Genomic DNA, 22,907 nt, shown 5'->3' on the forward strand with positions numbered 1-22,907 from the left:
AAATTGAACTCTCAAAAATGTTTCAAATAATTAAAAAATTGGCCAAATATTCATTTTGGCAAAGAAAGTTTGCGTGTTTTTTCTGGACCTACTGTTGCTATTGCATCCGCGCTGGCGTTGGTTGCTGCTGCAACAGCGTCAACAGGGATGGTAAAATATTGACATCAGAGCTAAAATTAATCACTTTTTTGTGCCTCGATTTGACGCAGCTCTGCCTCCCAAAAAACAAACAACCAAAAACAAATTAAGTTCCACAAAATTTAAAAAACCGCTAAGTAGGGAGCAGTGTGACCGCAGATTTGTCTTTGAAATATACCTTTCAAACTCTTAGAAATATACCGCAGTATAGTCTTATTTTTACATTACACACGTAATGTAAAATGTAAGAATACGTACAAGTTCCGGAACGGCACGTTACATGTAGTTGTTTTGAATTTATCAAATTCCGGTAAGTTCCAATAACCGCACAATATACCCATCGAAAAATGGTTAATATTATATCTACCCAGCTGCAGTGTGCACGGAATTCCTTGAACCTAAATTAAAATGTCCCTAAGAAAAATCGAAATAGCTATCGCACTAAACTACCGATATTGTTTTAGCACCCCTGTGAGTCGTTGCGATACGTACCGATATAATTACTTAACCTTTAACATCTCTAGCACATATGTTTTTTGTGGACTCTAAAATGATAACACATTCGATTTTCGTTCGCGGCAGCCAATGCACTTGTCCCTTCCCGAGATAGTTATAATTGTGGGCCAAAAGAAAATAACGCAGCAGATAGTTCAAGTGCAGCCAGCAACACAGTTGGTCAATCAAAGTCAGTGCTAATCGCGACCCCCCGCCACCCCCGCTCTCTCTTTGGTCTATTCCGAGCAGAAGAAATACGTACGCGTCGCAGCAACAACAAAGAGCCCGTGACCGCCGCGGCGTAACAATTTTTTATATAAACAAAATAGAAATCGAAATCACATTTGCACACACCTGTGAACCAGCAAAAGCCAACGAAAGTGCCACAATTGGTCGAGTTATATAAATGTAAACCGTAAATTACCAATATCGAACCCCAATTATGTTGATTTGTGTGCGAAAAGTGCACAAGATAAGCAGAACTACTACTCGTACTCGTACTACTCGTGCCATTAACGTAGTTCTATTCTGAGAATCCGACAACGCGTGCACAGAAGAGTAGCCAAAAAATAGATACAACAATAAACTAGTTGTTGCCAACCGGGAGAACGCTCTTCCGCCTCTTCCAACCAGTCTCTTGGGCCCAGCGAGCGGACCATCCTCCCAACTTCATTTGCATTTCCTTTGTGGATTACGGCGGCGTGTGTGCGCGTGTCACCCCCCGTTCACGGCCTAGTCCCTGAGAGCAGACGTCATCCAGAAAGCAAGGTTAGTTCTATTTTCACCATATATTTCCCATATAGAGCGAGTGGGTCTTATAGTATGTGCAGGCACTCCAACCAGAATACAGCCACAAACCAGCCTCCCTGCCCTTCGACTTTCTCTCTTGTCTGATTGGCAATTATAATTGTAATTTCCCCATTGGGGGGAAACGGAACTTTGGCCTCCGCCGCTGCTGAGGAGCCACTATTTGGTTAGTTATGCAATTGGGTTGGAATACTGTTTCCACACACACAATCTTATCAATCTGTCTGGCGAAGAGGCGGCGGCCGCGGCTGCGGCGTCTATCACAAGTTCTGGCCCATGCATCAGGGGAATGGAACATATGTTGGACAACTTTCTCCGGCCCCTCTCTTCTGGGCATTACTTCACTCCAATCAATGTGCATTTCCTCAAACCATAATCCCACTTGAGGAGGCACTTGAGTTCTTCTATTACGGAACTGAATGAGTGGGCGCCGCCGCCTCTGGGCCTCGGGCCTCTCTGGTGTGGTGCCATGTCCATGTCCAGAGGCGGCATCCTGTTGCGTTGTCAACTTTTCTCATTTCCTTCTGCCTGCCTGCTGCTGTCGATGCTGTTGGTAGAAAGTCACTTGATTTCCTTGGCCTCTTCCCTGTTTCCCTAGTTTCCAGTTCCCAGTTGCCAGTAGTATGCCAAAATGAAATGTGCGACATCTGGCTGAGACAGAGACGAGGACGATGGCGGCGGCGATGACGAGGACAGGCACTGACACGCACAGAAAACTGGCTGAACGGCCTGAACCGATATTACAGTTACATATGGATGTGAAGAGCGGCAATTTCAAAAATCCAAAATAAATTCCGAACAAAACATTGGCGGATGACGACGGTGCCGCATCTGGCTATAAAAAGCAAAAGTGAAAAAATGCCACACAGTCCCCGACGGCCACAGCAACAACAACAACAACAACAAGTAAAACAAGAAAGGATATTCGAGAGTCGATGCTAAGATACCCTTACTGATCCATTACTGATACTGATCTGTTGTTTACATATGTATCTTATTACGAGACCAAACATCTGCTCAAAATCGTAATGCTCGTTGTCTGCCCAGGGTATATGGCAGCGGACTCTGTCAAGTGCATTGGCGCTTCCTACTTTTTGTTGTTGTTGCCGCTGGTGTGTTTCTGGTGTTTCGTTTCTGTCGTTTTGGTTTCGTTTCGTTTCGTGTGGCAAGCCAACTAGAAATATTATTCAATTACAAGCCAATCCAGTTGTCTTACCCCGCGGGGGGCGTCGGTCTCCCCAATTCGTTCGTTATTGTAAATTGCGAAAGAGTTTTTTCTTTTTTCTTTCGTTTTATTTTTGATGTATAAAAGCCAACGGCAGGAAAGAGATGGCTGCAACAGGCTGATCGACTTCGGGCTTGGCTGTGCTGCTGCTCTCTCTCGCACCATTTGCATTGGATCCGAATATTCGACTTCGAGTTCGAATTCCATTGGCGGCGATTTCATAATTCCCCTGCTCTGCATCCGCTGCTGCCCGCTCCGTCCCTATCCCTGTTTTGTTGTTTTCTTTTCTTTTTTTCGAATTTTGTTTTTTAAACAAATTTATTTTCCAGCGCGCTTCTGCTTTTGGCTTTTTTTATCGCTTTTGTGGCCACCAGCAAGAGCTTGGGCAACAGCAACAGCAACAATAGGCAGACCACCGACAACAAAAAAAGAGTGGCTTAAATGTTGGTAACTTTCTCCGCCACCTGCGGGCCGTCGCCGCCGCCGAAACTTACGCGCGTTTTCAACCGCGCACGCAGGCGCCTCTCTAGCTGTTGCCAAGTTGTGTCTCTCTCTTTTGCTCCTCTTTCTCTTTCGTGTGCTTCGGCTTCGGCAAAAGGTATATTAATTAGATGGTACGGTGGTGCCGCTCTCCAACCGTAAGCATAGCACCTTGGTATCAATATACCCCTCGGGCCGTGTCCATTTCCCTCTCTGTCTCTTTTCCTGTTATGCTTCAGCCTCTCCCTTTTACTCTTCAGCCAAGTCATGTACGGATCTGCATCGGTGTGCGTGTGCGTGTGTGTTTGATTGCGCGATTAGCAAAAACGCGCGCGCCAAGCTTTACCGCCGCATGCAAAACGCGTGCGCGATTTCCAAGCTGCTGCTGCAATTTCATCATCAAAAAAAAAGAAAAAAAAAGAAGCATAATTGTTGTTATTTTCAACTAAATTGCGCTGTCAAATTGTTCAGCGATGAGTCCGCACATGGGTGGAAGTATGGTATTTCATAGAAAACCCCCAAGGGAGGGTCTTGAGGGGGGGAGCACTCTTGCCGCAATCGACTTGATTCAAACACAATGCGGAGGTGGATCACCTTCAGGCCCGCCTCACAAAAGGCCCTAACGCATTGCATTGAGGTGCTTCCGCTGGTGAAGGCCCCTAGGCCTGACTTGACCATTAAAATGGGCCAAATCAATTTGATTCGAAACCAGCGGTACCAGCTTCACTTTAGATTCACTTTGTAATGCAAATATGTATGCTCTAAACAAATGCAAACACACACACACACACACACACAGACACTTCTGGGCCATAAACATATCAATGTTTATGGTTATGGGACCCGCATCTGTCCCGTCCCCCCACCGTCAGCAAACGTTTTGCATAACTCCTCCTCGATGTTTTGGTATTGTTGTTGTAAAATGAGGTCAACAGCTAACTTGAGGCCAAAAGAAGACAGCGGAAAAGTGGCGGCAGGCAGCAGGCAGCAGTCAGTAGGAAGATACCATCGAAGAAGTAGAAAAACCTGTCAATATTTTCATGTTCAGGGTTCAAATAATACATAAAAAAAACGAACCGCTGCAATTGCAGTTGGAGCCCCCCATCTTGATTTTCGGTTTTTCGCCTTTCTTGGCCTCTCAACCCCAGTCCAGTCTCGGTCTCGGTCTCAGTCTCAGTCCCAGTAAAACCCGATTCGGTACGCGGGCACGTAAAACCCGACCGAGCAGGCAATTGGCACTCAAAAATCGTAGTTGACCGCCTTGAATGCTGATGACTCTTAATGGCTAGCCAGCAAGCAGCAGCAGCAGACTGCAACGACGCAACAGTACCTGTCCGACAGACCTCTACCCCACTCTGAAAAGAAACAAAAAAAAATCCAATGCGTAACTAAAGAAAAAACCATTAAATGTGTCTATGGAAAGAGGAACTGTGTATGCTCTTAGGTATTCTTTGATTAGAGTTACTTTTAATCAAAGATGCATACAATGGAATCCATTAAGATGTGCTAAGATTAGTAATAGCAGAACTGATTGATAGTCCATAATATTTATGATAATGCTATTTGGAATCACTTCGTTGTCTAGCTTAAGGATGTCAAAAGATAATTATAGTAAAATATACAAGAGATTCCTATAAATGTATCCTAAAATGCATCAAGAAAGCCCTTTACCTCTAAGAGGGAAAGAGGAAAGAGGGGAAGCCTTACTTTCTATATACCTACTGAGAATAAAGCAGTTCCTCGGTCTAGCTCCAATCTAAAAGATATCTCTGGTTTTATGTATATTCGACATAAAGTGGGGGCCTCCTACTGGACGCGGTACATTGATGCTTGACTCGAGACGCACAAGCGAAAAGTGCTAAAGAGAATGCCCGAGAGTGCAAAAACAAAACCTCAACTTACAAGCCAATCTAGCCGTTGGACTGATCATCAAATTTAAAAGCGCACCCACAGCTCTTCTAAATGATATTAAATATAGAGGGGTCCTTAGATAAAAGCTATTTGTTGTAGTAATTTTGACACCTATTCTCATCTCTCAAAGTGGTTGAGCCCTGGTCGTATAGATGGATCTGCCGATGCCCAAAACCCTGACCGAAATCAGGATACCCCTCTCTTGGGAGGGCATACAGAAATGCGTTCGCCTTTGGGTCTCGTATTGGTTTATGGCATAATCAAGTTGCAGCAGCGCCAAGTTCGGGGCGGATGCATGCGCATGTGGCAGCCAGGTTGTCTATGTCACATGGCTGCATTGTTGCATTTGTTGTTATTTATGTGGCGTGGTTTTTTCTTGTTTTTTGTTGTTGTTTTTTTTTTGTTATTGCTGCCACCCATGGCTGATGTTGTTGGCCAAGTTGTATATTTACGCTAGTCAAACAAACGACAACAGAGACGACGACGATGCAGTCGAGAGGCGGTAAATATTTAACCAATGCAGAAGCCAGTGCTAGTGCCGGGGTACGGTCTCCCAAATGCATAATTTTATTATCCAAAGAGGAGACTCTTCGCTTCTCTTCTCTGGCGCGGGTTCTATGCTCGACGCGATGTTTGTTTGCCCAACTCTCAGCAGCTATCCGATAGATATCCGAAAGGTCTCGCAAATATTGCACAAACAGACTGCAGTCCGCTGTTTAATCTACACTCGTTTCGTTGTTTGTTGTTGGAAGTCTCAAAGACAGCCTCAAAGCCACACAGTATGCCTCGAAGGAATGGAATCGATGGACAAAGACCCATTTTGATTCGACCCTCACACTGGCTATATAATCAAACTTCAAAGTCAGACTGGCACATTTTTTTTTATTTGCAGCGATACGAGAAGTGCCACAAATATTTGTGCAATTTATTCCAGCGACTTTGATTTAATTAATTTTTCCCAAGGAATGAGAAATGGGCGAGAGGAAGAGCACCAGACACGACACGACACGACAACGGATATAGCCCACAGATAAGGCTCAAATTACATGAAATCGGGGGAGAGGTGTAGGTGGGGAGGCTGTCATAATTAAGCGGATAACTCGATTACAAATGGTTCATCATTTAGCAGGGAAACATGTGTATTCCCTATACGTGAAGAGGGGTCTCTTGAAAGTAACTTGAATTCGGATTCGTGGAATAAGAATCATACAAGTTATACAACAATTTCCATATTTACTTCTGGACTTCTTATCATAGGATGGATTGAAGTCTAGCTATCCATCTATCCATTTGAATCCTATTTAGGATCATTTTATATGTACATTCCTTTCGCTTTGGGGATCTAAATATTCCTTGAATGAACCGTTTAAGGCTCCCTTTTCATACTAATCCACTCTCTCAGTGGATCACTCTTTAGATCTCTGTAAAAAATGGCCAAGGCTAAGAAAACAACTCTTTAAAGATACAAAACCTGAAAACATTAATTTAATTTTTAGAAATATGTAAAATAAACGAATTTATTTAACAGCAGCTTTTAAACAGGAGAGTTGAAAGGTTATAGTTTTTAAGTTAGTATTTTATAAGCTAACTCTTATCTTTTCTTGATACCAATAGAAGTACCTACTGCTGTCTGTGTCGCGTGTCGTGCGGCAGTGCCAATCGGTTACTGCCTAACAAGCTTCGGCTCTTGGTGTTGCTAGATCAAAGTCCTAATGTGTCATTTATTGAAGATTTTGGATCGAATCATCGAACAGCTTAATGCTGATAAAGAATAAATGTATTTGATGGGGTTGGAAAATGACACGTTCTGTCGAACTATTCTACGAATATTATATATATTTAAGAGGTATTTTAAATATAGAATGCGCCGCTTGGGGTTCGCTTTCTTTACTTTATGCTCTTCTAATCAGAGTTTACTTGAAACTCCTTCTTCTAAGTAATCCCCCTTTACCTCGTCTATTCTACTACAAATCCTACAATATTCATCTATCTATATTTTAAGATCTATAAGATACTCTATAAGATTCCCCATCTCCCGATTCTTATGCTACCTCACTTTAGATGCAAAGATCTATTTCCATTTCCTGGAAATGCTCTCGATTCACCAAGGAGATCTCTTTGTATACATATTGATCTTACTTATTGTAGATCCCCACATGACTCAACTTTCAACCAAAAGCATGTAATATTTATTCGCACACTTATAGAAAAATTACGAAATCTATGAGAAATTTACGATTTGTTTATGGCACCGCAGTGTTTTGTGTACACGATTTTTAGACTTCTGACCAAAGTTCACTCAAAACAACCTTCGGGGCGAGGGGAAAAACTCAACAAGAGACAACGTGAGAGGAATTAACATTCGTGATAAAGTTGATAAGTCTTCAGGCAACCCGCATGGAAGGCCAGAACACACACCCGCTGGCAGGCGAGTCTCAAATTCAGTTTAGGCCAGGATATGAGGGTAGAGGAGGCTCCTTCCCTGCTGTCCTTCTTTCCTTCTGTCCGTGTAACCGTGTAATATGACTGGTGATTGAAAATTGAAATTGCATCCGGCAAACACACACACACATCAGAGAACCGAACCGGTGAACGATAAAAAATCCTTCTTTCCTTCATGTCTGAGAGTTTTTTTATACAAATTTTGCAACATCCCAAACCATACTTTCCGCCAGTTTATGAGCGTTTTAGCCGGCAGATGACAGCCCCCATATGACGATAATGCTGATGCTGATTCCCCCTTTCCGATTATGATGGGCCTCTAATGATGATGTGTGTGCATTCGCATGGGAGTGCCTGCCTGTCTGCCTGTCTGCCTGCTTTGATTAGAATTGCCGTGCTTAGTTGTTCGACTAACCAAGCATGAAGGCAGCTTTACTTAGCAGCGACACAGAAACGGATGATGGCTCCCAATCGCATGCTGGCCAATCCCCAAGGCATCTTCCATGCGTCTCTTTGCACACGGAAAAAAAAGCCTTGGCCAAAAACCATCGGCACTGGCGGCGGGCCATTTCAATTATGGTTGATTTAATAGTGGCTTTGATTGCTTAATTTGTTAACAAAGGTTGGTCCTCCACGAGTTTAGCCAGCATTCATGTTAATGGCCAATTAACCGCTGACTGCACGGCGGCTATGGGGAATACACCAATTAGCTGCGACCGCCTGACGCCACCTCTGCCTCTACCGCCTCTCTGTCTGGTCTGTCTCGGTCTCTACCCTGGTCTCTAAATAATATTTTATAATGTATGCAATGAATTCAGATACAGATATAGCTACGGCAGAAACCGCAACACAATGCACGTGCCGGAACCAGCTAACAAAAAAATTTCATTAACAAAAAAAGAAGCGAATGCGAAACGAAAACCGAAGATGGGATGCTCTGGCTTTGAGTTCCCCCCTTTGCGAAAATTGAGTCGAAAAATGTTCCTAGTCATGCACACGACATGTATAGTGCTTTGGATTTTTCGCTGGTGCGTCGGAGTGCTATTAGTGGATGCAGGTTGGGATCTACAGTGAAACTGTGACTGAAATCATAAAAGACATTCTACAACAGATGTCACCAGAAGTTAAAAAAATATATGTACTCTAAAGAGCCGCCAGAGCTAGCAAAATCTTTATAAAAACAATTGCCACAGGAAGTCTACAATTAACAGACAATTAAATTACATTTACATAACAAAAGTTTCCTATAAAATGTGCTATAATTAATGTTTATGTTAAAGGAAGTCTACTTCGGTATTGGCTAACAATTTCAGGGGATTTCATGCCAAATATAGGAATTTTTTTTTAAGTAATCCCCGGTTCCCATTAAATTTCTATTTCCAAAGTTTCTATTTCCAAAGTCAGCGCGGCGATCTTTTGGTCAAAAGTGAATCAATGAATACGATCGTGGAGTATTTGGGTCAATGTCAGGCACTCGCTTGGATGGCGGATGACGATGAGATGATGATGATATTGCGATGCTGGAGCACCTGATTAACATATGAGATGTGCACACACTTGAGGGCCGAAAGACCAGAGAGACAGACCGAGGAGGTTGTGCCTTAGATCTACCCTCATCGCTGGTCTGCTGCAAACTTTGATTCGGTTTTAATTTCAAGTCCCTTTAGAGGGTAAAACTTTTTGGCAAAGAAAAAGCAACGAAAAAGGCCTGTGAAAAAGCCTTTTGATGTGCCAGCCAGCCAGCCAGCCAGCCAGCCAGCAGTCTGTTGTGGGCTTAACTTTTGCCTCAAAACTGAACGAATTTCTTGGCTCTGAGACTCTGAGACTCTGCGGCTCTCCCGCCCCCCTCTGTGACTGCATACAAATTAGCAGCAGGCATGGCATTCGCATTTTTGGTAGAAAGTAAAACTGTTTTTGTTGCCGTTTTCTGTGCGTCGTCTCTTCTTTTTTTTTTCTCTTTTTTTTATATATTAATTTATTTGATTGTGTGGCCCACACGACGACAACTTTTACTTTTTGTTTGTGGATCCAAACTTGTAAATTACAACAAAAAAACAACAACAAAATACTGCTGCCAAAATTGTTTCAAATTTGTTTCTTTCTCCGGTGGCCAGGGAAAATCTTGTTAGCCTCCTTATCCGCTTAATGCCGGGCATTAATCTCTATGGAAAGTGTTTTGCGACTTGACTTTGCTCTTAGCCAAAAAGCCTGTCGAGGGGATGGATGGCCAGATAAGAAATTGGTTGGAAAAACGCAACTGACAGCAGATAAAAGACGACAAACACATCGAACTTCGATCTAGATTAATTCAAACGAATTTCAATAAAACTATATCTGGCTTTGACCCTGTTTCCCTCATATCTAATCGGATGCCGAGAATTGGGGCCACTTTCTATGTGGACGGACAGTTAGCCATCAATCCTGTCAAATCTCATCACTCTTCCGGCGACGCTTGCGTGGTGTGCCCTCAATCCCACGGCAATTGCAATTACCCCGTTTAGGCCACCGTTTGGCCTGACTTCTCTCTCTCTCTCTGTCTCTGTCTCTGTCTCGGATGAGTCATGGACGTGTACACCCATGGGATCGTAATCGTAATCAAGTTTTCCTCAAAGCAGAAAACAGAAAAGAGGTAGAACAAGTAGAGGCAAAAGAGTTATGAGTCATGAATCATGGTAGGATCAAGATCTAGCCGAACAGCAGGGGAAAACTACTTTATTAAAGAAAGAATATCATGCATTAAGTTGCAAGAATGAAGCCTCCGTTTGCAAGGCTGGGGCAGTCGGATCCAACCGGTTGTCATGGAGATCCCCGGAGCTGTCAGCTTTTTCCCTTCCCCTCCCCCCCAAAACTGTGCTGCAAAAAGTGCTGTGAGAAGAATCCCTAAATGTTTCAATGGCAAAAATGTATATGCCCTTCAAGACCTGGTCTGAATTATCATCAGGAAAATCGATAAACTATTGCTGATAGCCGGCTAGATAGTGGTATCAGTCGAAGAGCCTTGGCAGTATCTGTGCCACAATATGCAGAATATAATAATCAACAATCTCATCCACCAGATGGACTACAAAACCCAAACTAATAGCCATATGACATTAGACTTTGCTGCGAAGGGAGAGAGATATCATGAGAGACAATACATACAATTTGTCCTCAGACACTTCCACCGGCTACACTATGCAACAAAATTGAACATTTTTTCGACTGTGAGCCAAACCGAGGTTTTTTTTTTTTATTTTGAACTGGTTTTATTGAACTTTTCCATTCTAAAAAGACTGATAAGTGCAGCTATAAATCGGACCCAAACACTTTGTAACTTAAGCTTACCGTCTGGAAATTATGAAGCTTGCAAATTTAAAATGTATTATTTTTTGCGGTATATTTTTTCAAAAAACTAAAAAAATATATGTTTATATAAAAGAGATCGTGGGAAAGCTCTAATAGCGGAGGTAAAAGCTAAAATATCGGCATATCGAGACAGAAACCTTACAAACAGGCAGATAGCCAGTCTCTTCTGTCTCATTTCTTGATAAATCCATCAAATTATGGAAATAATATAAAAGCTCTTAACAGAAAAGCACTCAAGAATTGAGATTTAGGAATAAAAGCTGGTATAGCAATAGCAATATATTTTGTGTAGGATGAATGTCAGTGGCTTCAAAGAGCTACTCCATTTCCAACATCTTTGAGACATTGCAGTGGAGTTTTCATCAAGACAATGCCCCAATCCATAGAAGTGGATTGAAGATCAAAATGTTGCATTAATGGAGTGTCCACCTTGCTCTCCTGATTTAAATATAATAGAGAACGTATGTATGGATCCAGAGCACAATTTGAACATGTTGAATCATGCCATCAAAAACGCCTGGAGCGAAGTATCCTTGGACCATTTGAAGTCCTTGAATGATTCAATGTCAAATCAAATTTGCGAAGTCATTTCCAATAAATGTGGCTACACCAATTATTAAACAAACTTTAAATATCATAAAAATACAATCTGATTTGTCATTTGTATTAATTTTAAGCACTTGAGGCTATTCCATTGATCCAATGTGAACTTTTTTAAGGTTCACAAACAAAACAAAATATTTAAAAAAAAGTATTAATTTAGAAATCAAAGTTTTTTTATTTGTTGTATTAAAAGAAAACACTTAAATTTTGAACCTTGATTTTTAAAATTAGTATATCTATAGAAAATTCATTTAGTCCATTCTATTGATAAAATTCTTTAAAAAAAAAATTGAGACTAATGAAAAATATGACTCTGATATGCAATACACTTAGCAGAACAGCAGCGAAATCTCCACGAAATGATAAATACATACTAAAAGAAAACCATGAATAAATAAGCATTTTCAAGCTACAGAAACACATAGCCTAAAACGTTACGAAAACTTTTAAATCCCCATCAAAACACCACATAATAGAGTGCATTATAATGTTTTACTGATGGAACCCATCAAGAGTGACACGAAAAACATTTGCCCTTTGCTGTGTTGTCGCCTTCTAGAACATGCGATTTTTCAGAGTTCCTTGGAAAAGCCCAAGACTCACGTAATGTATTATTAGAAATAAGAAACGAAAATACTTACGGATAAACAGGAACCAGCGGCAGCAGCAGCAGCAGCGCACCCTCTTTGTATTTCCGTCTGTCTAGTATATAAAAATAAAAATGTAATTATTTATTGAACATACACATAAATATTTCGGGAGGAAAACAGCCAAGTGTCCCCCTTACATAAGCGATGTCTAATAAGGTAATCCATAAAATGCTGTCGCCGGAGAAGGAGGAGGAGGATGCCAGAGGTACCCAAAAATATTAATTTGATAAATTAATGCACGCACACGCCGGGGTCCTCAGGGAGGGATCTGCTCCTGTATCCTCTTTTTTGGGGCACAGATACACAGTGTGTATCTTTGGCACACATTTTATGGCACATTTATCAAATGTTTGTTGATTGTTTTTCGACATTCCTCGCCATACCTGAGACCCAAACAAATCGTTGCACATTTGTTACGATTCTTAGTTTATTGGAATCGAGTTCGCTGCAGCTGAAAAATTTATATTAAACAAGCAAACAAAGGCAATTAAATTTTAAATACTAGACGAAAGGCATATAAACAATAAACAGGCGAATGGCGAATCAACCGTACCCCATGATGGGATGCTCTCGCGCTCTCCGCGCTCGTGGGGAAAGTACTATACATAGGAGTATACATATACCCTAGATACATACGTACAGGCACGAGAAACTAATGTAAATCAAAGTCCAAAGCCATGGCCACGATTCCATATAACGAATCAATCGATACGAGAGCCGAAAATTCAATAACAAACAGCTATAAATTAGAGGCGTTAATTGCAATAATTTTAGCATTTCATTTAATTTATTCTCCCGATGCGCAGCAGAAATATATTTTTTTGGATTCCAGCAAAAGAAAATTCTAGTCTAGAAAGAAAGCAAGAATTTAACACAGAAGTATATATCGGGAATACCTTTTAGACAAAGGAGGATATCAGCGAAGCTCCAAGTCGATCATCAATGAGCCTTGTATTTTGTTTTTGCATTCGCGAACATTCTCTTTGAAGCCGCGCGTCATTTGCGGCCAAGGAAGTGCTCGGCGATTGTTTAAACAGAAACCAAACAAGAGATGAATACAGAAAGATATTTTGGTACACTTTTCGGTTACCACTTTCCATCTGCGAGGAAGTCTTCTTCCGTAACATTTAAGGAGTCATTTGGATGACACGATCTTGATTTGTTTTGCATTATCTTTTAGCATCGCATCGCTAAATGATTTTTGGTGGCAAAAACAATATAGAATTATGTGGAAAATTCCCATCGGGTGGAGAGGCCATAAATAAGGCGCGCGTTCAGCGCCAAAGATTCCAGGAAACCCCCAACCGAATACGTTCCGCTATTCGCCCCACACCCACAGCCCCAAAGAAAGAGTGAAACTGTGACGGGTCTGACGCATCCCATGATCTGGCTCCCCCTCCGATTCTCGGTAGCTTGGCAATTGCCCGCGCGCGTACTCTATGGGCATATTAATTGCCATCCATCCTCTGGGTTATTCCAAGAGGCAGGGCCGGGCCGGGCCATTGTCTGCTTCAATTTGGGTAAATGCAAATGCTGAACGCGTTCAGCTTGATATTTTCGCAGAATTAATATTTAAGGCGATCCACGATCCAACTCTGGACATGGCAATTGGGTATTCAATTGTATCACTTTGGGGGTAAATGCAGCACAGTGCCGAACACTGTTCCAATTATTCATAATTTCGTCATGAATATAGGGCCAATGTTTACAAGACACTCTTGTGGCCAGATAAATAAATATTCATAACAATGACACAAGTATTTTATCTGTTTAAATGAGTCTTTGAATGCTCTTCGATTTTTAAAGTTCTACCCTTTCTTATGGGTGTTCAAATTGGGGTCTATCTAGAGCCTCCCTCCCAAATCGCAAAAGCGAAAAGTTCAAGGGAGAATGCAAAAACAAAATACATGTGGTGTGCAGGAGGAGTGTTTTGACGATAGGGATTGTTTCTAGAAGTACCCACACTCAGGGGAAAATGGCATTGTAAAAAGAATTAAATTTTAATTAAATTAAATTAAATCAAATTAAATATGTTCAATATATTTATGACAAATTTTGCATATTTAATATTAATATAAGATACTTAAAAGTAAATATATATTTGTGGGAAATATATTTACTTGAAGTATACAATTTCAGGACTTTTTTCTCTGGGTGTATCTGCAATAGATATATCTATTCGTACAATTCGTACTTGAGTATCCAAATCTCTGTCTCTGTTTCGATCACCCCGGCATAGCCCCTGTACTGCATATGTACATATATTCCTCGACTATTTCAATAGTTATTCCTCCTCTAAAATCGCAATAACCCTGTCAACCCCACAGCGGCGGCGGCCATAAGGTTGAGGTCGTCGGCAACATCCGTTCTGGCGAGAGTGCTTTCAAATGTAAACAAATGTAAAAAAAAAGTATGCAAAACAATGCAGAAACAGCACCCCTCACAGAACGTTTGTTGCCAAATAGTGGAAAAGGTCTTGCCGCTCGCCCGCCCGCCGTCCTTGCCCCACCAGCAGCGTCCAGTACTGTTTTTCTGCTATTTTCTCCAGTTCTTCAATCCACACGGAGGCTATATTTAAACATTTCGCCATTCAGCAGCCATTCAAAATTTACCAGGCGCCCCCGTTAATTGTTTTTCTAGAGATGTGGCTATAGCTGGTGCAAAGACCGAAACGAAACCGACCAAAAATAAACAATTTGAATAAAAATGAAAAATTTTCGTATAATTTGTTCTATAGTTCGGTGTTCTCCACCGGATTTGGCCAGACCCATTTACATTTCACACTCGTTCGTGCACTTTTCTTCAATTTACATAGAATCCGAACGTCATCATTGGATGTGGATGTGGATGTGGATGTAGACACCCTTTCAGATGTTGTCATGTTGCCGTATTTCGCACCCAGCTTGATGGACTTTTAATAGCAACAATTTGTGGCTTTTGTTTTGCCTTCGAACTAAGTTCTATTGCAAATTTAGTAGCGGGTTCAAAACAATTATATTCAATGATGTTTCTATGGGAATTAGGCAGGCAGGAAATTGAAGAAAATTGGACAGGAAAAGAATCTAGAATCGATCACAGAAAGATCACAGACAGAGAGGTCAATACACCCGGTTCTGATAGTACCTCGTCGAAAGATGTTGACTCGCTGTGCAAATTTCCTATAAGCGAAAGGACTCTGCTGTTTTTAATCACAAGAACAGAAAACAAAAGATTAAACTCTACTAGATAAATTATCACTGATGTCGATAATTTATCGCTCAGTTAGTGTTTAAAATCGTTTAAAAGTCCGCTACTACTTGGAATACATTCAGATGAATCATTCTCTTTATCTTTCTCTCTTCACCTTTACCAGTGTGGCTTAACAGAGAAGCTCTCCCTCTCTATTCAGATCTATTGAAACTTGAAATGAAACAAGACTTGTACATAAAGTTTTTCATAGAGATATGGTTATAGATGTCTATATAGCAATTGAATACCGGGTAACTTACTGTCGAGGCACGTGTGCCGCAACTCCAACGTTCCCACTGGTATTTTTGAACTGCATTGAAAATTAACAGACAGTCTGACGGAACCTACATCATCGTCGAATATGATTGTGAGAATGATAATGGAACTGAGGCTGGATGATGAGGCCACATTTCGTTTGAACCCTTTTCTATAAAGAGATGAGACTCTTTCTTAAGTAATCATCTGCCTTACTGGACTCTTCTGTTCTTCAGTAGATACCTACCTACCTTTGGTCAAACGAATGAAATATAGTATGTCTTTGTTCTGTGAGGGTCTTCAGTAATATTTACTTATAACTTTTGGGGATCTTCTTCTAAAGTCTGAACCAAGCCTCAAATCAGTGACTGAAATACCCAAGTCCCAAAATATGACAAACAGTTGACGATATTTGCTCATTTGATGTCCATTTTGGTGTACGTGCTTTTTCGCAAGTTTTTGTTTTCGTATGTAAGTGAAAAGTATTTGGAGCCATTCTAGGAATCCGACCGAACCCCAACCGAAAATAGATTTTCAGAATAGACAGCGAAATCAGTGAGATCCAAGGATGAAACTCGCATTACGTATTCTATTCGGACACCGAGTGGTATGCCACGCACATTCATTTACATGATCTTGATCTACTCTTTCAGCCCTGGCCTTTGTTCAGTGCACCCTGGCACGGCCCGGTACGGCTGCTGCTGCTACGGCTGCTGGTTTTTTTTTTCGCCATAAAAAGCTTTACCAAAAAATAACATCAACAATCGCCAGCCAGGCTCTCATAAGCGGTGCCTTTTATTTCAGCCACAGAGAGAGAGAGAAAAAACCTAATTTCTGTTGCTGTTTCAGTTTTTGTTTGGAATATTAAAATCCAATTTGTTTATGCCTCGCCAGTTTTTACGATGACCGACCCCACAGTTCCAGGCCCTGCCGGCTGCCCCTTGAGGGTGCAAGATCTATGTCTATAACTATAAAAAAAAAGAGTATACTTGGGAAAGTTTTGGGGCTAAAGCTATAACATTTTTGAAGTGAGAATTCCCCAAACGGGTAATTGCTTTTTCCATCTAATGAAAGTTCTAGTTGTGCTGTGCACTTGGGGAACGAATGCAGGGTCCAACCAAATAATGATGTTAAGTTTAATGAAGCCATGTCTTAGGTTAAATTCCTTTCGAATGGTCTTTGGAATTTCAAGTTCTGACTTATTCTAATTGGATGTTGTGCGCGTGTTTTTCATGGTTTGGATTAATATTTGTTGGAGTTTCATTTCATTGAGCCACGGAATTTTCATAAGAGTTCCCTGGGTGCTCCTTGGGCTCTTAAAAGGCTACCAAGGCTCCACTTCTTTCCCTTCTTCGGCGCCCAGACATTTCCCTCTCACTCACCAACGGCAAGGACCCACGTTTGAAGTCTCCTTCTATCTCTCTTCTAACTCCTACTATCCTCTCTCAAGTCTTTCTTAGAACTACAGCATGGGTGGATCTCAATCCACCAATAAAAACAAAAAAACTCTTATTAAAAAAACCCGAATCGATCAGCGATGCGCCTACGAAGCCCTGGATGTTGTTATTGAATTCGTGGGACCGAGTCTCCTGTCGAAAAGAATACCTGTGACAAGGCACTTACCTAAAGAAAAGCGAAGAGTATACACTAGAGGCCTACATGTATCCACAGTATTCATAAAATCCCTGCTTTCGATCACTACAAATTATTCCTTCAATAATATTCGTATTGCCCCGAATCTCGGTGGATAAAAATCAGCAGTCTCTGAAAGGAAAGAACATGTATTATTCATAAAATTAAAGAACTGGTTTATCCCCCACAGAGAATAAATAGTTTGGAGTTGTTTAAAAACAAATACCCTTACAAATTGAATCGAATTACCATTGAATCTATCGTTCTCTAGTGGATTCTGTTTTTAAGAGTCTCTCTCTTAAGCACTCCAAGTACTCCAAAGGCATGCCTCTTTGGTCTCTTGAGTGCTGATATTGTTTATGGCCTAAAAGGCTTCGGATTACACAATCCAAAGTCAAAGCCGAAGCCGAGTTGTAGCCAAAAGCCAAAGCCATTGCCTGATACTCGTAAATCCCATAGCACTCTGGAAGCCAAGCCCCATGGCATCTGCCAAAGTGGCATTCATTTGATTTATTTTCCATTTTTTGTGTGTGTATTTCTCCGCCTGAAAACATTGTTTATGGCTGCAAGATAGGCACCTCACACCCAGATACCACATACTCGTGCATATGTGGGATATGCGCCGGCGCACAGAGAGATCCCACAGAGATCTGGACAGACTTTGAATATTTATGGGGCATTGCCTAACGGCGGCAGGCCCGCCTGGAAGGACAATTGTATATGCGGGGCACGTGGTGGTCGAGAGCGATCGTTAAGCCACGCCAACTGATGGCTTAATTGGAACCAGAGCGAAGCGGAGCGGAGCGGCGGCATGCGGAACTCGGTCTGGGCCTCGGTCTGGGCTTAAGCCATCAATCATGGATTCCCCTTAACACCTGACTGTAATGGGATAAACTGGCGTAGAGAGGCATTCCACATCGTCAAGGACGACCGACGCTGAAATCCGCTTAGTGTAATAACAAGTTTTGTACCCTTTCTTATAGAGAACGCACATAAATGTCTTACAGAAGGTCCCAAAAACAGATAAGGAAATGTTTCCGCAATTAAATCCGATCTTGATTTACGGGGTGCTCTGTGATTTATTCTTCAGCCAACAAGATTCCACGACTTAGGCTCAAAACCGAGAATGCAAAAACAAAATACACCTCGCGCTGGGATATCGCCATGCATTGTCCCATTTTTTGCCCATTTCTAGGGAAGCTCTACTTTGCCTGTTCTAAAGATCTATCTTGTATCTCTCCTCCAGTATTGAAGGCTGTTCGAAGAGCATTTGTTCTTTGATTCATAGAACTGAAATTCCGGAAACTTAACTTAATATTTTATGTAAAATTATTTGTTTTGAAATTATGGGTATGTGTATTGTAAACTTCTTAGAACAAATAAAAAACCTATACGTACTGTGACAATTTGATAATAAAATGGAAACCTTTGGGTTAGGGTATCTCGCAAATGGAGCCTCGTTCTTGCTGGTTTCGTTGCAAGCCGCTTAGAGGTCGTAATTATCGCCTGAGCTTCAGCTTCAGCCTCCACTTCAACCTCAGCCTCAGCCTGTGCCTGGGTCCTGTGCCTCATTTTGTGTGTGTGCCTGGGGCGCCTTTGAATGTGTCAACAGTTAAATCGATACGTTTCAGTTGTTTCAGTTAATTCCTTTGCCCTGTCCTGGGCTCCCCAGCTGCCCTTGTTGTTGGTGCCAACAAAAGTTGACTGGCCTCCTCCTCCTCCTGGCTCGTGGAGCGGCCTTGGGGCCTGCCGGCTATAGAACATATTGTAGTTAAATAATGTGGAAAAACTCGATACTGACAGGCGGATTTCCCTCCGTTTTTTTCTCTCATATTTTATTCAACAGCCTGCCAAGATTGGCCAGATCTGGACCCGATTTGGATAGAGCTACTGCTTGCCCCGAAATGATTGGACGTTTGTTTCGCGCTCACGGGGAGTTCTGTGCCTCGCATCCCTGGGAGGTGATTGTCGCCCTGCTGACCATCACGGCCTGCATGCTGACGGTGGACAAGAACAACACCCTGGACACGAGCAGTGGCCTGGGCACAGCCACGGCCACTGCCACCGGTGCGGGTGCGGCTGCGTCGGCAGCTGCTGCGGGCGCAGCACCGGGCACAGCCATACCCATGGACATGCCGGCCTCCGCATCGGCCACCTCGAGCCGGCACAGGCCGTGCCATGGCTGGAGCCAGTCCTGCGACGGTCTCGAGGCGGAGTACAATGCCGCGGACGTCATCCTGATGACTGTCTTGCGGTGTACGGCTGTGCTCTATTGCTACTATCAGTTCTGCAGCCTCAACCGCATGGGATCCAAATATGTGTTAGGTGAGTATCACAGAAAAAAGATTACATCACATCCCGCATCTTGGGATGGGTTCCGCTCGGTTCCGCTTGGGGCATGGCACGTGTGTTGACCAAAGCGATTAGAATGCTGTGCCGTGCCCACCAAAAAAAGAAAACTATTTCGGCGGCCCCCAAAAATGTTTGGCCAATGTTTTAGAGGGGCACAGGCGGGGCTACCTGGCATTTCTCACGTGCCCTCTAAACGATTCGACCTCCGTTTCGGACACTGACTGTATTTTCTGTGTGTTTGGGTTCCCTTTTACAGGCATTGCTGGTCTCTTCACGTTCTTCTCCAGCTTCATCTTTACGACGGCCATCATCAAGTTTCTGGGCAGCGATATATCCGATCTGAAGTGAGTAAAACCAAGCCAACAATCCCCTCGGATGGTGTTTTAAACCCTTTTATCTCTGCCCTTCAGGGATGCTCTGTTCTTCCTGCTGCTGGTCATTGATCTGTCCAACTCTGGACGCCTGGCCCAGCTGGCGCTGTCCGGCAACAATCAGGCCGAGGTCACACAGAACATAGCCCGGGGACTGGAGCTGCTCGGGCCGGCCATCACGCTGGACACCATTGTGGAGGTCCTGCTGGTGGGCGTGGGTACGCTTTCGGGCGTACAGCGACTGGAGGTGCTCTGCATGTTTGCCGTGCTCTCGGTGCTGGTCAACTATGTGGTCTTCATGACCTTCTATCCGGCCTGCCTGTCGCTGATCTATGATCTGTCACGTACGGGCGTGGACATGTCCGTAGTGCGGGAGAAGGCCAAGGGTTCGCTGCTGCTGAAATCCCTCACCGAAGAAGAGCAGAAGGCCAATCCAGTGCTGCAGAGGGTCAAGCTGATCATGACCACGGGCCTGATGATCGTACACATCTACAGTCGCGTGGTCTTCTCCAGCAGCGACTACGATGCGGTGGACAAGACGCTCTCGCCTACGCTCAATCTGAATGTGAGCAATAACCGCACGGAGTCCGGGGAGATTACCGACATAATCATCAAGTAAGTCTTGCACTTTTACAGACCCATTTCCAGCCAGACATCTGATGGTTCCCCTCTCCCCTCCTCCTGCGCTAGGTGGCTGACCATGAGTGCCGATCACATAGTCATTTCCATTGTTCTGATCGCTTTGGTGATCAAATTCATTTGCTTCGACAATCGCGACCCATTGCCGGATCAGCTGCGTCCGGCCAGCACAGTGGAGACCCAAACGACGCCCATGGATGAGCCGAAGAGCGAGGCGGCAGCTCCTCTGCCCGTGCGCGCGCCCCTTTTCACCATCGAAGAGCAGAGCTCGGCGAATGCGTCCACCCAAACAGAGCTGCTGCCCCTGATGCGACAGCGACTGGCGTCCCAGGTCAGCCACAGGCCAGTGCGTCCTGTGCAGGAGTGCCTGGACATATTGAACTCCACCGAAGAGGGTAATGGCCCCAGCGCCTTGAGCGACGATGAGATCATTGCCATGGTCCAGGCTGGAGGTCAGGCCGCTGTCCACTGCCCGCTGTACAAGATCGAATCAGTGCTGGATGATCTGGAGCGAGGAGTGCGCATCCGTCGTAGGATAATAGCGGGCCGGGCCAAGCTGGCCACTGAGCGGCTGGATATGCTGCCGTACCAGCACTTTGACTACCGCAGGGTCTTGAACGCCTGCTGCGAGAATGTCCTGGGGTATGTGCCCATACCCGTGGGCTATGCGGGTCCTTTGATCCTCGATGGCGAGAGCTACTACGTGCCCATGGCTACCACAGAGGGTGCCCTGGTGGCCTCCACCAACCGCGGCTGCAAGGCTCTGTCCGTGACTGGGGTGCGCTCTGTGGTCGAGGACGTGGGCATGACCCGTGCGCCGTGTGTGCGCTTCCCCAGCGTGGCCCGAGCGTCGGAGGCCAAGCTGTGGATCGAGGAGGAAACCAATTATAAGCTGATCAAGCTGGAATTCGATTCGACGTCCCGGTTTGGCCGCCTCAAGGACTGCCACATTGCCATGGATGGGCCCCAGCTGTACATCCGCTTTGTGGCCCTCACTGGCGATGCCATGGGCATGAACATGGTCTCCAAGGGGGCAGAAATGGCGCTCCGTCGCATCAAGCGACAGTTCCCGGATATGCAGATCATCTCGTTGAGCGGCAACTTTTGCTGCGACAAGAAACCCGCGGCCATCAACTGGATCAAGGGCAGGGGCAAGCGAGTGGTCACCGAGTGCACCATTTCGGCGGCCACCCTCCGGTCCGTGCTGAAGACGGACGCCAAAACCCTGGTGGAGTGCAACAAACTGAAGAACATGGGCGGCAGTGCGATGGCCGGCAGCATTGGTGGCAACAATGCGCATGCCGCCAATATGGTGACCGCCGTCTTCTTGGCCACCGGCCAGGATCCCGCCCAGAATGTGACCTCCAGCAACTGCTCCACGGCGATGGAGTGTTGGGTGGAGAACAACGAGGATCTGTACATGACCTGCACCATGCCGTCGCTGGAGGTGGGCACTGTGGGCGGCGGCACGGGGCTGCCAGGACAGAGTGCCTGCCTGGAGATGCTCGGTGTGCGCGGGGCACATCCCACGCATCCCGGGGACAATGCCAAGAAGCTGGCCCAGATCGTCTGCGCCACTGTGATGGCCGGGGAACTGAGTCTGATGGCCGCTTTGGTCAACAGCGATCTAGTCAAGAGTCACATGAGGCATAATCGGTAATAAAATATGACAAATAATTGACGTTGCCCCTTTTCTAAACTGTGTGCGTTCCGTTGCAGATCCTCCATAGCCGTGAGCAGCGCCAACAATCCTCTGAACGTGACCGTTTCCAGCTGCAGCACAATCAGCTAAGATTGGGTTCAGGACGGGCGACACGCCTCCTCCTACTCTCCTTGTACATTTCTCTCTAGGTGTTATTACAAACAAAATATGGTTAAATGTTTCCGCGTACGATGATGGCCAGGTCAAGCAGCAGCAGCAGCAGGGAAGGAAGCCTTCTAGAGTCCGCTCGCCGTGCGCACTCTTCATTGTTATAGCCTACTATATCTATATCTACTTCCATTTAGATTGTATAATCATCATAACGATAATAATATTTTTCTACCTATTATAAATGAAAGAAAAACCGGCGCAGCCATGAAAACCAAAGACAATATAAATAATAAGATGCACAACGACAGAGAAGAACAATCACCTTTGTATGCCATGACGTTTTTTGCTAAATTTGAGATCAATCAAATCTAAAAAGAGAATAGAGTCTAGCTCTTAAGACGGGCTCAGGCGAGCGTTATGGGGCGTTATGCATCTTACTGTTCATATTGTCTCTGGCAAGAGGCTCCGCCGAGATCGGATCGTACTCCAGACAATGCGATGTCTTGTAAGAAAGAAAAAAA

At 44.0% G+C, this 22,907-nt stretch overlaps 1 protein-coding gene and 1 long non-coding RNA gene across 3 annotated transcripts; one reads left to right on the plus strand and one right to left on the minus strand.

Moving 5' to 3' along the window:
- The first annotated feature begins 626 nt into the window (after positions 1-626).
- Hmgcr (HMG coenzyme A reductase) lies at positions 627-22,895 on the plus strand. The gene is made up of 6 exons (XM_001358593.5): positions 627-1,401; positions 19,058-19,536; positions 19,820-19,907; positions 19,974-20,549; positions 20,625-22,229; positions 22,293-22,895. The coding sequence occupies exons 2-6, from the start codon at positions 19,116-19,118 to the stop codon at positions 22,363-22,365; spliced, it is 2,763 nt and encodes a 920-aa protein (XP_001358630.2). The 5' UTR covers positions 627-1,401; positions 19,058-19,115; the 3' UTR covers positions 22,366-22,895.
- LOC26533490 (uncharacterized) lies at positions 11,799-19,046 on the minus strand. Of its 2 annotated transcripts, none has more exons than XR_004469937.1 (5): positions 18,610-19,046; positions 18,217-18,501; positions 17,203-17,343; positions 12,234-12,547; positions 11,799-12,144 (listed from the first exon to the last, which is right to left on the minus strand). It is a non-coding gene; the product is annotated as an uncharacterized lncRNA (long non-coding RNA). The 2 variants fall into 2 exon arrangements; XR_004469936.1 differs by having other exon boundaries at positions 11,800-12,148.
- Positions 22,896-22,907: the final 12 nt, after the last annotated feature.

This window comes from Drosophila pseudoobscura, chromosome 2 (genome assembly GCF_009870125.1).
Source record: "Drosophila pseudoobscura strain MV-25-SWS-2005 chromosome 2, UCI_Dpse_MV25, whole genome shotgun sequence".
Taxonomy (NCBI): Eukaryota; Metazoa; Arthropoda; class Insecta; order Diptera; family Drosophilidae; genus Drosophila; species Drosophila pseudoobscura.

What these genes read in the sequence shown, in the direction of transcription:
- Hmgcr (XM_001358593.5), top strand. Translation starts at nt 19,116, where the DNA reads ATGATTGGACGTTTGTTTCGCGCTCACGGGGAGTTCTGTGCCTCGCAT. An exon ending in ATTACCGACATAATCATCAA is followed by an intron (nt 20,550 to 20,624) that starts GTAAGTCTTGCA and finishes CTCCTGCGCTAG; the next exon opens with GTGGCTGACCATGAGTGCCG. An exon ending in AGTCACATGAGGCATAATCG is followed by an intron (nt 22,230 to 22,292) that starts GTAATAAAATAT and finishes GTTCCGTTGCAG; the next exon opens with ATCCTCCATAGCCGTGAGCA.